The sequence below is a fragment of the Eulemur rufifrons genome, chromosome 2, assembly GCF_041146395.1.
Source record: "Eulemur rufifrons isolate Redbay chromosome 2, OSU_ERuf_1, whole genome shotgun sequence".
In the NCBI taxonomy this organism is placed as follows: Eukaryota; Metazoa; Chordata; class Mammalia; order Primates; family Lemuridae; genus Eulemur; species Eulemur rufifrons.
The window spans coordinates 43,955,896-43,970,571 of NC_090984.1; the positions used below are offsets into that span (position 1 = coordinate 43,955,896).

The following is a 14,676-nucleotide window of genomic DNA, read 5'->3' on the forward strand; positions in this document are numbered from 1 at the left end:
GGCTTTTCCTTTCTACATATTGATCAAATAAAGGCCTTGTATTTTTGATTTATTGTTTTTTTGAGTTAACTTACTCAACACCCAAGCAAGCTAATAACCACAAAACCCAACGTGTCTCTCTAGTCAACTTATTTTCTGATATATATGGTATCTATTTGGACAACAGGGAAATCAGGATGCCACATTCCTAGTTTGTGACACCTTTGTGATGGCATAATCCCTGACATTTCAATTTTCAACGCAGGAGAGAGTCACAGTCCATGGCCATTTTTAAAGAATGTGGCCTAACTTATTCCCTATCTGCATTCACTATTTTTCTTAATGACACAGTCTGCCTCTAAATTTCTAATCTTCAATTTCTTTCCCCAAGGAACAGAGAATGTGGACTCTACGATTGTTAAGCTATACAGTGTATATTTGTTTATGTTCCTTTTACAGTGCTTTCCTTTTCTCTTTAAATAAAAACATTCATGTTTAAGTCCTTGCCTCAATATCATGTCCTAAATGCACTCTTCTCTTTCAACAGTACCATTCATTGGTTTTAAATGCATTTTCCCTTTTTTTATAGGATACTACAGACTATGTTGCCTACGTAGCTAAAGATCCAGTTAATCAACGAGGTATGGAAATCAACTTCTAGTTTTTTTTAAGAGCTGATATACCAGCTTTAAAAAGCAACAAAGAGTGATTTTCAATATACAGAGTGGTGAGTATCACTAGAGTGCTACATTGGATTCTCAAAATATTATGCAAATTTGAGTTGGAAATAAATAGCCTTGGTAGCAGAGCAAAGTAGAAAAAAATATGTAGGTGAGATTTAAATCATCTGAGAGATCCACAAACCAAAAGGCTTTTCTATTTGTGTACTTAAAAGAGAAGCTGTTTGGGATATGATAGAAACGGATGGCTGCCACATCCCCAGTGGACAAATGAAGACCCCAAGCCTGCATTGGCCTTGAGAAGTGTGTGTGTGTGTGTGTGTGTGTGTGTGTGTGTTTTGAACCTGTGCACTTGCTGTTTAAAAACCTGGAATGTCACTTTGAGTGTTTGGCTTCTTTTCATCTTTTGGATTTCAGCTTAAATGTCTCTACCTCAGAGAGACCTTCTTTGACTGGTAGCACCTCGTATCTCCCGTACTATAACCCACTCTGCTGCATCATAGCACTTTTATTTCTCTTCTCATCGACACCTATTCCACATTTTTATTATTTTATGTAGTCCTTGCACTTGCTGATGTGTTTAATGTGTCCTTTCTACTGAGCTGAAAGTTCCATGAGGGCAGGAACCTGTTTCTCTACTCACTGTTGTTCCCTCAGCACTCATCACAATGGCTAGCCATAGGTGATGCTCAAAAACTATCTTGTTGACTGACAGAGTGAATGGAAGAATGAGTTGATTGGAATTCTTGTCCCAGGATTTAAGCAAGGTTGCCAAGGCAACTCATCTCCCAGCCATGCTTTGGGTCTTGGGCTTGAGGTTGCTTAGGTAGTTAGATCTCTCTAGACAGACGTGGTTAGCGTTGCTTCTCATCCCTAACTCTGAGACAGACTTCTCTTAGGGATGAGTGTTAGGCTGGTTCTCCTCCTTAGCTAGAACCTATTGGTTGGTTGGCATTTTCTGCCACCCCAGGGATGGAGTTTGCCCCAGAACATTTATTAATGTGGGGAGTGGAGTGGGATTTCAAAATTCAAAGAGCTGTGGAAATGCACACAACGTGCTGGAGAGCAAATGAATAGCACACACTAGACTTCACAATGTACATGGAGGAAGGAAAAAGTCTAAAAGGCATCTAGAGGGCAGACAGAAGAGAGCTAATAAGTAGGGATTTAATCCTGTGGGTAAATGTGTGGAGAGTACTGTTCAAAAAAGCAGAGTTTAGACAGATTGATTTGGCAGCAGGATGTAGTAAACGGATTGATTCATGGAGAAAATTAAGGCAGGAGATCCTTTTGGAAGGTATTGTGATTCTCAGAAATGAAATGAGGACCAGCTGCTGGCACAGAGCCTGGCACGTAGTAGATGCTCGGTACGTGCTTGCCAAAATAAGATGCAATGAGATGGAAGGGAAGGAACGGGAGACAAATGCTATGAAGTGCTCTTAAAATTGGCTCACTCTAAACTGAATAATGATCGTGGATAATGATCAAAGAGTGGGTAGGAGAGACAGGAACTAGTGAAGGTGCAGTGGGGGTGTAGGAACAGAGCACAACAAAGGATACCAGAAAAGAGCAACTTCTTTTAATCCCTGCCTGGATTTCCCTAAAGCATAACTTCTTGCTATTTTGGGGAAGTCCTCTGAACAATAAAGCTTTTTCTTTTAACATGAAAAGGACAGGGTGAAAGGATGGAAAAAAATACATCAGGAAATCTAGAGGTTTAGTGACTTTGCCATCAGTCACTGAATATCTCTGAATATCGTGTCATTGCTCTTGAGTAAATGGTGGTGAGTTCAAAGATTAATGTGGTTGCCAAGAGTAATGCACAAGAAGGATCCTCGTGCTTGCAAACCTCCCCTTTTGCTAAAGTGAAACAAGAGAGGCAGAGAAAATTATGCAGCACAGTCATTTTGAAAGGCCCCGTTCTGGTACCTGAGTAGTTTGTCAAAGCCAAGCTTGCTTGTAGGAATCCATGGGTGTCCTGGCTTGGGGATTTTGGGGAGGCGCTCATGAGAACTGAGGTCATGGGGGGATTTGAGGGATAGAAACAGTCCAAATAGAGGTTTCAGGGTTTTTTTTTCTTTAGTCATCAGCCTGTGTATAGAAAATAAGGTCAATGCTAGAGTCAGAAAGACTAGGTTGGAATCATGGTTCTTCCTCCATCTCACTATATGACATTAGGCAGATTATTTAACATTCTCAAACCTCAGTTTCTTTGTCTTTTAAGTGGGAATAATAACATCTACTTCCTGGTGGTGTTGGAACAAACACTGAGATAACACATGGAGAGCATAATTGTCTTTCCTCAGTTATTTCATCTTTCTTTCCTTTTAGGAAAACAGGCCTATCTGAGTTAATAGATAACTTAGAAACACAGGGTAGTTTTCTTGGATTTAAAAGGTAGTATCTCTTCGTCACTTATTCTTCCTTTTCCTGTCCCCTTGCCTCCTCTCTTGTTTATCTTGGTTATAAAAATCTGTGAGAAGCCACCGTGTTCTCAACATATTCCTGGCTTGCACACCCCTCTAGTGTTGAATCTTCCCCCCTCACCTGAGCCCTCAGACTCAAAGTACCTGCAAAGAGGTAATGACACAGCTTTTGAGACCGAACATAATTATTAATTACATCCTAATTACAAGGGGTGAGCTAATCATTATGGAAGGAAAATAATTTCTGGCCACCATGGGCTCATCATTTAGTGGAAGGGATAAACATAACCCATAAGATGTGCACGGAGAAGAAGGGTGCCTAGAGAATAGTGCCTGGAACGTTGTAGATGCTTAGCCAGGATGTGTGGGATGAATGAATAAAGGCACAGGTGAAACAGCAGTGTAATGAGAGCTTAGGGCCATGTTTGGTTGTTGTGAGTGTTGTGGAAAGGTGGGGTTGCAGAGAGGGGTAAGAGGTACAAGTAGGGGAGTCATGGCCAAAAAGAGAGACCAGAAACAGATCGTGGAGGACTTCAAATGCTGGCCAGTAGGTCACTGGGAGCCATCGAAGATTTTGAGCCTTATAAAAATTATTCTGGCTTCTGCCATTCTGCTGAAATTATAAAATGATAATTTTTTGGCCATTGTGTCTGTAAGAGTGATATTGGAAGGCAGAAAAGCAGTCTGGAATTGTAGAGTGCAATTCAGAGGACATCTCATAAGTCCCAAGCAGAGGTGTTAATGTTTTAAACTACACTGGAGGACAAAGGGACAGTTGGGACCAAAGTTGTGAACTACTAGTGCTTGAAGACTATTTAGATATGAGGGTTATTGAAGAAATAGGAATCAGGTTCCTGAGGATTTAATGAGATATTGCATGCAATGCAAATATCTCACTGCTTGGCTTATAGTAAGTACCCAATAAATGGTAGCAATTGCTATTATTTTCCTGTGTGTTTTGGAGTGATATTGGCACTAAAAGAGCAGCAATTCTTATAAATAGGAAAAATACAAACCACCCAGTAGAGAAATAGGGCAAAGAAAAACAGCTACTGTTTATTGCATGCTCACCCTATGCCAGGCATTGTCAGGGGAACTTTGTCTGCATTACCCCATTTCACCCTCACAACAACCTAGGAGGTAGATGATAATATTAATCCTTTTTTATAGAAGAAAATACTGGAGCGTAAGGTGGTTTTCCTAAGGTTACCCAGCCAGTAAATGAGTGGACTGATTCCAGTCTTAAGCACACCTTTACAAAAGAACATTACAAGGCACCAAGAAACATTTGAAAAATAATACAAGTTTAGCCTCACTAGCAAAGACACACACATTATAATTAAACACTATATTTTATCTTCAAATTTCAAACATCAAAAAATATAAAATGTAGTTTAGAGTAGTAGTTACCCTTGAACACTGCTGATAAAAGCATAAATTCCATCATTTTGGAGAGCACTTTGACAATTTGCATCAAAAGTCTTAAAAATGTAAATGCCTTTGAGCCAGCAATTTTACTTCAGAGGAAATAATTAGGACATTCACAAAGAATAAGCAATATATTATTTATATAATAGCAATGAATAAAATTAATGCAATATTCGTAAATAACAAATTATGTAAATGAATCCATAGAATGTACTACTATGCAGCAATTAAAACTAGTGTAACAGAAGAATTAGTGACATCTGGAAAATATTCATGAAGCTATTAAGCACAAACAGCAGATTCTGAAGCATTGAGGCCTCAAGGCCACATGTGGCCCTCCAGATCCCCAAGTGCAGCCCCTCAACTGAATCCAAACTTCACATAACAAATCCCTTTATTAAAAGGATTTGTTCTGTAAAATTTGGATTCAATCCAAAGGCTGCACTCAAGGATCCAGAAGGTCACATGTGGCCCCAAGGCCACAGTTTCCCCACCCCTGGTGTATATAGTATGATGCCAGGTAATTTTGGCTGGGGGGATAAATATACAGAGAAAAAAATATTAGAAAGATACATACCAAAATGTTCATAGTGGTTACCCCTGGACAGTGGGATTTTGTGTAAATTTTTATTTCTTCTTGGTGCCTTTATATTTTCTAAAATTCTTACAACGAATATTTATTATAATACATTTATGAAAAGAAAAAAGGTCTAAGTCCTTGAATAAATAAAAAAGTAGTGAAACCAGAAAGGCAATGTTATGGAGTTACCTAGGGAGTTTGGTTCATCCAGGGCAAGTGGCAGACAGGAGACGCCCAGGGAGTGGATCCGAGAGAGAGAGGGAGAGGGCGGCAGGCCGTGGGCCTGCAGGTGCAGGTTTGGAAAAACTGCAGCTTCTTAGCAGAACCCAGAGGGAAGAGGGCTAAGGATTTCAGGCAGTGGGAACAGTGGAAGGAGACAGTACGTGCCAGAGAAGTAGTCAGGAGGAGAGGGGGAAATCAGGAGATGAGTATTACTTAAGGAGAAAGAGCAATTTCTCCAGAAGGAGACATCACGGATGGTCACACACTGAAAGGAGTTAAGGGGAATGAAGGTGGGAAAATGCCATTCAGTCCAGTGGTAGCCTGGAAAGCCCAATTTCTGTGAACTGGGGAAGACAGAAACCAGACTGCCGGGATGAGGAGAGTTTGGCTGTCAGGAGTGGAGACGGGCGGAGGAGACCAGGCTTCCTGCTGATAATCCTGAATGTTCCCTCTGTCCCAAGTGTGCTTGATTCACTCTGAGCAATACTGCATTCACATAGGGGCAGTTGCCACTTCCCCCATCTTGGCTAGGACCCAATCGTGGACACCTTATTTTATAAAAGGCCTTTTCTGTAGAAAAGGTAAGTTCCAGTAAGAACGTTTTGAATTTACTTAGTGACTAACACAGCCTGCCCCTGTAATTTCTGTAAATGAGAAAATTCATATTCTCTTACTCCAAACGTGTAGCAGTCCAGGAAGATTTTAATATTTTCTCTGAATCAAGTCTGTGAAGAGGCCGCTATTAACCATGGGCTACCCGGATATAGGAAGGCCATGATTCTGAGTCTCTGAAGAAAATTTTTAAAAAACCACATAAACCAACCGAAATGAATCCATTTATTTATATTTATGTTTATGATTATAAAGTACATGCACTACCACCTGGTGACCGACTCCTGGCTTCCTTCTTTGAGCTTGTTTCTCCCTGCTATGATCCCACAGCACCATCTGGTGGTTGATCTGAGAACCCGAGCAGCATGTCTGTGAGTGGCAACAATAGAAATATCAAAATACGTGTGTTCCTTGAAGGTGGTGAGACTGGGCAAAACATCTGCACAGGGTCAGCTTATTTGTCCAGTGTTGCTTCTTCCCTGGAGAGAGACAGGCGCTACTATTTTTTCTTTTCTTTCTGTTTAATCTTCTCAAGCTGGGCGCCGTGGCACATGCCTGTAGTCCCAGCTACTCAGGAGGCTGAGGCAGGATGATCGCTTGAGGCCAGGAGTTTGAGTCCAGCTTGGGCAACATAGCCAGACTCTGTCTGTAGAAAAACCCAAAAAAGCAAAAACAAAAAAGAAAAAGAAAAGAAAGAAAAAAGTAAAAAAAAGAAAGAAAGTAATATAGCAGTAACAGGGTTGTCCAAAGCAAAACAGATTATGTTAGTAGCGTCAGCCCATGAACAAGACCAAAACCTCAAATGATTAGAATTAGAAAAGTTGAGTTCAATAAAACATTTTAGAAATGTGCTAAAAGTGGTAGAGGCTGGTTGATGTGTTTGGTTGACTCATTTATTCCTGTGTGCCCACATGCCTTAACTTGTTCAGGATCACACGGATGATGGCATAATTGGAACTTGAACTCAGATCTGAATTTTTCAGAGGTCTTTTAAATGTCCTTATTCTCTTATCTCTCTCATTGGAAGTACAATTCAGGTTTTCTTATTTATTTGTGCATGCTTGAATCTCCTGCTTCTTTTATTATCTTCCTCATCGTTATCTCTCAACATCTCCTTAACCCTAAGAAAAAATAAAATTATAAAAATGTTTGTCTCTATTTTGATATGACTTCTGATTTTGATTTCATTTTTAATTGGACTAGGAATTTATGAGATTAAAAAGAAAAGAATTTAAGTGAATTACCTTTTCTTATACTGTAACACAACTTCTCTTGGCTCAGCTGGAAGATACATCTCCAAGGGCACTTTGAGGTTGTAGGATATGAGGTCTGGCCAGGAGGAGGAGACTATTTCCACAAATGACCAAAGCAATCATTTATATTACTCAGTGGCTATAAGAACATGACCCATTGTAAGGACTCACTGCAAGTCCCACTTCAAAAAAAATCAAAGACAACTTCATATGGTAGAAATATTGATATGATTAAGGGAAATCAGTATTTATTCATTCAATAAATATTTTTAGAACACCAGCCATGTGTTGGTCACCCCATGTAAAGCTATTGTAGGGGAAAAAATAAGGATAACATGAAGTGACTGTCTAAAGATAGACCAAATATTTTCCTTTGGTGGAAAGAATATAAATTAATAGATATTCTTAATTGGGTTTTCAAAATTAGAGTAGGCGTCTAAGTCTATTTCAGGATCCAAGTTGTACTTGAAAGGGTCAACCTTATAAGAATGATAAATAATTCTTTTGGAGATTTGACATCTTAGCATTGTTTGATTTAATGATACCACCACACCACCGCTGCATACTCATGTGTGCCTATACCGACACACACACACACACACACACACACACACTCCTTCCAGAAGTATTCAGATATAGATCCTTTAAATAAAAGACAAATCAATTCTGACATGAGAATATCTGAGATTCCTTGAGATGATTATCAATGTAAGGCTAAGAAGCACTGTTACAGATTCTGTTATAACTTACTGCTATCAGCTCTACAAATTCTGTCAAATGTGAATGAATTGCTTTTACTTTAAATAAATGTGAAATTCTTTCCAAGACAATGCAAAACATAAAATCATGCTTCCAAGTTAACACAGTTAAATCATTTCACAAACACAGCTATCTCTCCTCTCCTCAGATATCCCTTTTAGTAATGTGTTCCAATGTTGGTTTCAAAATTCCAAGACCCAAGATGCTGTCCCTGGCATTTAATCTAATTTTCCATGCACTCCCTTAAACTTATGGCCTTTTTTCTCTCCTATTCTCAGAGAATAGCCGACAATTTTTATAACATTCTTGTGTATATTAAACCATTATTGAACTTTTCCTCATCCCTCAACTTTTCCAGCTATACAAATGTTCCTTTTTTTTTTTAAATTGTCATGAGATTTATTGCCTCTATCTTTAAGTCATACTTACGACTCTAAGTCATCCTTATGAAACTGCGATCAATCAAATCTTCATATTGTAAGGCCATACTGTAACCAAGGCAAGAACGATACTACGGATAGTGGAGAGATTAATTTGTAGTCCCTAACACAAACTCCTGTTTTAGGTAGCAGCAGATATGCTAACTTATTTACTTGTGATATTCTGTCCGCTGCCTGCCACACCCCTAATCTTGTTTATTTTGCATGTGAAAACTAGCCCCCTCCCAGTAACTGCTTCTCAGAGAAAGTTTCCAATAAAAACTTTAATATTTTCTAATAATGACATCTTCACCAAATCTTGATTTTGATGCTTACTGGAGATAGTTCGTTAGTGGGATTTGAAGATGGGGATTGCCACACTTATCACTGCTTTATGGTAGCAAGGACAGGGCAAAGGGGTGGCTGGAGGAGAAGGTATTCCAAAGCCCCTGTCTTTACCAGCAACCCATTCCCCACTTTTGGGAGGGGGCAGTTTGGAAAGTTGTATTTTTTCCATCTTCTGTAACATACCATGCAAAGACCTCAAACCTCATCTTCCCATCAGAATGGTGCCCTAAGCATCTCCTGTACTGAATTCACGAGCTAGCACGAAACATTAGTCACATTAATAGCCAAGATCAGTCTATTTTTATAAAAATGTAGACCTGACATACCTGCCTTGAGACCTAAATTTATAAGTATTTTGAAATATTTAGATATAACATTTGAATATGTTTCTTCTCTTTGATTCATATGAAATATGAGGTATTCTTTATACCATTTCAAAGCTAAAGAGAGTTCGTAAACCTGCTCAATTATCAGTTCTCGTTCTGGAAGTATGTTGACTTTATATAATCTTCTCTTGCTGAGAGTTATTATAATTTATTTTGTATGTCTTCTTGCAGCCTGTCACATACTGGAATGCCGCAGTGGGATGGCCCAAGATGTCATAAGCACCATAGGGCAGGCTTTTGAACTCCGGTTTAAACAGTACTTGAAAAATCCTTCTTTGAATACTTCTTGTGAAAGGTCAGACAAGAGTTCTACAATTATTTGACTTGCTATATATATTTTTAAAATTAATACAGCATTTTAAAATCGATTAATGAAGTTAGTAATTTTTTTTCTTACAAGTAGCCACAATTTCAGCACAAAATAATAGTGACGTGTTCTATTTTTCCTCTATTCATATTTATTCAGATATTTCCCCTTGCTTTGTAACAAGATTAAAGGAGACGTGAAAAGAAGGGACCAGCCCTGTTTCTCTAGTGTTAGACAGAGCTATGAATTAATAGTGTTTTAATCGTAAAATAATAAACATCAACAAATTTCTCCAATTCGTTTTAACCCCAGATCCCTTGCCTATCAGTAAAAAAGAAAAAAATCAAGGACAAAGAGCAAAATAATAAAAATCAAATGTATATCACAGGAACTCCTGTCAGTTTGCTGGTTTGCAATGTAAATAGATTGGCTCCAGCTAAACTGTGGCTGGGGTAGAACAGGCCGTGACCCAAGGATCTGGCTGCTCTGACTGAGGCACGGAAAGCCTGCAGTGAAAGCCGAACCCGGTTCAGGCCTGTCAGGCTCCACCACATGTGGAACGCAGCGATGCCTCTGGCTCGCACAATTCATGCCTGAGAAACGAAACTCAAGCACTTTAAAATGTATTTTCCCTTAATATGTCACTTTGTGTATCAACAAACACTGGGTTTGGAGAGCTTCTTTTATGAGGTGGTCAAGGATAGCAAAGGAGAAGGGGTTACCAGAAGCTTCTGATGCTGAATTTTTCCCAGGATAGCACTTGTGTCTTAGTGCATTTTGTTGACATGTAATGAACCCGACAAAACCGTGTGGGTTGTCAGTGGAATCAGCTCAATCCACAAAGACTTGATTTATTCTTCTTTTATAGGAAGCTTTTACTAATTCCTATTTAGAAGAAAAGTCTGTTTGTTTGTTTGCCCTGTTTCAATTTTAAAAACAATTTCATGTTTACATAAATCTACCCATTTGCCACATATGGTTATAATATTTCTTTATTAATCCCATATACTCCTCCAGATTTGCGCAGACAAGATAGCTGGCTATCGCTCTCTTATTTTTTTCATCTTGGTTTAATAAACCGGGTCAGGCCTCTACCCAAAGAACAACATCTAAAGTTTCTCTGAGCAAAACATTTCCAAAATGGAACAATCATGGAACAAGCATGACAGAGATACCCAGAAATATTTTGTATTTTTAGGATCTTATGACAATAATGCCTTTTACTTGTTCATTTGTGACTATGATTATGATTATTTATCACTGGGAGAAATCACAAAAGCATCACCCTTGGCACTTCTGTTGGCTTACCCCACTCTGTCTACAGAAAGATAAACAACTCAGCCATCTGGTCGCTTCCATCCAGATGTTTGACATCACTTAAGCACAGCTATAAACCTAAAACATGAATGCAAATGCTTTGCTTGGTCTGGTCCCTTTGCATCCCCTCCTGCATTTGAATTCCTGCCCAACCTCTTGGGGGGTTCTTTTCTCCCCTTACAGTGAGGAGGTGCATATTGATGGCCACAGTGAGGAGAGAGAAGATCATGAGTATTACAATGAAATTCCAGGAAAGCAGCCACCTGCAGGTGGTGTTTCCGATGTGCGGATCAAAGTTCAGGCCACAGAAAAAATGTCTTACTGCCCCATACGTTGTGAAAAGTTGTGCTATTTGGTAAGTAATGTTTTATTGTTATTGGAACCAGCAACGCAATCCTGCCCTTATCACTAGAGCTCTTAATTTGAGCATTTCCAAATGTTAGTTTAGAAAAAGTTGCATCTTCCTCAAATATAGGGCCAGAGAGTGAATCATTGTCGGAGCCTGTACTAGATCATTTTTACTCCTAGTCCTCCAATCACAGCCTCAGCAGATGACTTCATATCTCACTTCATTGGGAAGACTAGGGCGATCCAACATGTTATCCTCAACTTCACCCTTTCCCCTCTCCAAGTCTTCCTATGTTCTTCTTCCTTCTCTTCCTTAGCGACTGTCTCCAAAACTATTTTCCCTGTGCTCCTGATTCAGTCCCCTCCTGCCAGCTCTGTGCTCTTGTTCTGTTCGTTAACCTCTGTATCAATCTTTATTCTCTCTCTATCAGTTCTTTTCCTTCTGCATGCAAATAAACTTGGACTCCCCTACCCTAACTATAATAATAATGTCCCACCTCCTTCTCATCTTCCTTTCACCCACAAACTTCTAGAAAGCATTGTCCCTATCTTTGCTTTAACATCTGCTCTATACTTGTAAGATCTGGACTCCGCTTGACAACCTGACAGAAATTACTTTTACAATGGTCACCAATGGTTTAATGGTTAAATCTATTTCCTTTCTCGATATTCTGCATCTGTCTACAGCATTTGACACCTACTGGCTGTCTCTTCTTTTTTAACACCTCTTCTGTTATCTTCGAAAATATTTCCTTCTTATTCTCTTTCTGCATCTCTCTTGCTGCTTTTCTTTCTTTCCTTTTTTATGTTTTCCAACATTTTATTGTGAATATTTTCAAACATACAGAATTGTATGTTGAAGGAATTATAGAGTGAACACTCACATACATCTAGATTCCACAATTAACATTTTACTGTATTAGCTGATTACCCTCCATAGATCCATCATAGTTTTGGTATGTTTTGAAGAAAGTTGCCTCTTTTCTTTTTATGTCATATTTTCTTCCATCTCCTTCCCTGAAAACCCAAGCCCCACCTTATGATCATGTAAGCACTCTCCAAGGCTCTGACCTTGGCCCTTATCTTGCCTCTGACATGCCCCTGTCTACACACTTCCTCCACCTTCTCTGTCTTCAGCATTTTCTCCCTGACTCCAAATTCGATTCCTCTACAGATTTGCTCATGTTTATTAAAGGCACTTATACCCTGCCACAATCTTTTGCTTTTCTCACACTTCGGGCCCCCTATCCACTCAGTCTTTAAGAGCTAGGATGATACCATGAAAATATCCTTTGAATGCACCCCAGACTTTTCAATTTCAGCTGCACCTTTCTAAGTCCTGGTCTGCACTTGCCTAGATGATCAGGAAAGCTCCTTTCCTGTCCTCAATCTCACGTCCTCAAGCCCACCTGCACAGCACTGCCAGGTTAATCCCCCTGAAGACAACACCCTTCTCAAAGGCATCAGTGAATCCCCATTCCATTGCCCAAAAGAGCTTTATGTGTAGGGATGATTGAAGCCCTTTGATTGGATGAGATTTTCAAGGATGAGAAGTGAGTCTGGCCCAAACCCCATTAGAGTAGGGTCTCTAATCTGCCAATTCAAAGTAGAGAGAGCTTGGCTACCTGGCCAGTGTTTATACTAATGTCCTGAAAATTACTTTCTGGCTGAGACTTGGATTGAGTCCTGGAATGTGACCTCCCAAGCAAAAGCAGTAACCCTTAGGACACAGGACATTGGCAGCCTTTAGGAACCCCCAGCTCAATCAGACCAACCTCTGCAGCTCCAAAACAATGAACTATGAAAAATGTCTACTCTTCTCACCCCAAATCTCAGTTTCCGTTTCTTACCTGTCAGATGTTTCCTGTGTCAGAAAGTGAAGTTGTCTGCTATATGCTTCTGGAAATATTATTAGTGTTTTTAAAAAGTTCATTAATGTGTACTATGTTTGTGAATGTTTTACCATTTGTTGTTTGTACAGCCTGGAAACTCCAAGTGCAGCAGTGTATACGAGAACTGTTTAGAACAAAGCAAGGCAATAGGTGGGTACAATGCCCTTCCCCATCTGCCACCCTCCTTTTTCCTTTTAAGTACTGTGGGCATATATAGCCCTTGCTGTTATGAAAAAGTCAGGTATGTATAACTAAACACATAATCCTTTGGCTGCAGGCTTCCCAGAGAGGCCCAGAATGCCCCACGTGTGTCACTAGGGAGGACCAGCGTTCTCCTTTGCTCTGTGTGATCCACTATGCTGATGGTTCTGCTTTAGAGGGTCTTTTACTGCTTTGACGTCATGAAAGCTCTCTTGCTGGAAAGGTGCTTTCTCTGCTCCAGACTCAAGGGAGTTCCACTTCAAAGAAGATCAAACAGTAAACTAATGTGAAAATTGGTGCCTGTCAAATCCATTAAGATTAAAATAAAACCTTTATTCCAGCTTGGCAAAGGGAACAAAAGAATACCTGCAATACGAGAGTCTCAATTAGGAGCCTTTCCATCTCGTACTTGCCAGGGTATTAAATGTTTTATTACTGCATGTAATCATTGATGTTAGGCAAAACTTTTCCACAATGCAATTGTAGTACATCAATTATCAGATTGGAAATACATTTTAATAAAAACAAGTTATACTGCCAGTTAGTCATTTCATTCTTATGAGCTGTTGAAAATATTTATTTCTTTGGGAAAGAAAGTTTTGCAGCTTTGGAGGGGGAGGTGACTGAATAGTATAAATAATGCAGTGGAGAATAGAGTTGGATAACCATATTTAAGGACTCAAACTAAATTAGTGGGAACTTGCCATCTACAAAGCATTCACTTCCAAGGATACTTCTATGTTTCTTATGGAATTATGCCAATGTAATCTATTAATTTTATTATTTTTTATATACTGGGGGATACATGAGGATTCATAGTTTCTGGTATAGCTATGATTACCACCCTCCACCACCCCGTGAAAAGGAGTAGTGAGCTAAGGTAGTATTTTAAATTCTTTAAAAACATGGCTTCTTTTCATAGAAATTAAAATTCCATGCCATTCTTTAAAGTTATTTAAAATTTTAAACTAATTATTAATGATATGACTAAACAAATTAAATTCATTGTAAGTATGACTCTCTTTTTAAAATTACACTCTCTAGGAGTTATAATTCCTCCTTCCCTCCTTTCCATCACCCTGGAAATTCCTGAGTTAAGGCTTAGCAGTCAGAAACATACCACACATGCCCTGTAGTATCGTAACCATTTTCTCACTTGGAAGTACCTCTATGTCCTGTTTTATCTCATTCGTATATTCTTCATTTATTCAACAGTTCACTCAATGGCTATTGAGAACTTCCCATGGGTCAGGCACTGTGCTAGGTGCTAGGGATAGAGACACAACTGGCACTCATTTAATTTGCAGTTTAACCAGGAAGATGCACCTTAAACAAATGCTTACAAATGTGATGAGTGTTTCAAAGTCCAAGATGTTGTGGGAACAAATCATAGGGAAACCCAACTTAATCAGGGGGGCTACAGGGGCTTTCTCTAAGGAAGTGACACCCAAACCAAGATCTGAGGGATGGGTGGGAATTATCCAGGCGCAAAGAGAGAGGTGGAGAAGGAAGGGAGGGA

At 39.3% G+C, this 14,676-nt stretch overlaps 1 protein-coding gene across 1 annotated transcript in view; it reads left to right on the forward strand.

Moving 5' to 3' along the window:
* Positions 1-14,676, forward strand: part of SHC4 (SHC adaptor protein 4) — a 109,443-nt gene that overhangs the window by 77,673 nt on the left and 17,094 nt on the right. The window contains exons 6-9 of the mRNA XM_069460199.1: positions 569-620; positions 9,264-9,387; positions 10,900-11,071; positions 13,046-13,106. Of these exons, the coding sequence (XP_069316300.1) occupies positions 569-620; positions 9,264-9,387; positions 10,900-11,071; positions 13,046-13,106 (409 nt within the window). The remainder of the gene's footprint in view (positions 1-568; positions 621-9,263; positions 9,388-10,899; positions 11,072-13,045; positions 13,107-14,676) is intronic.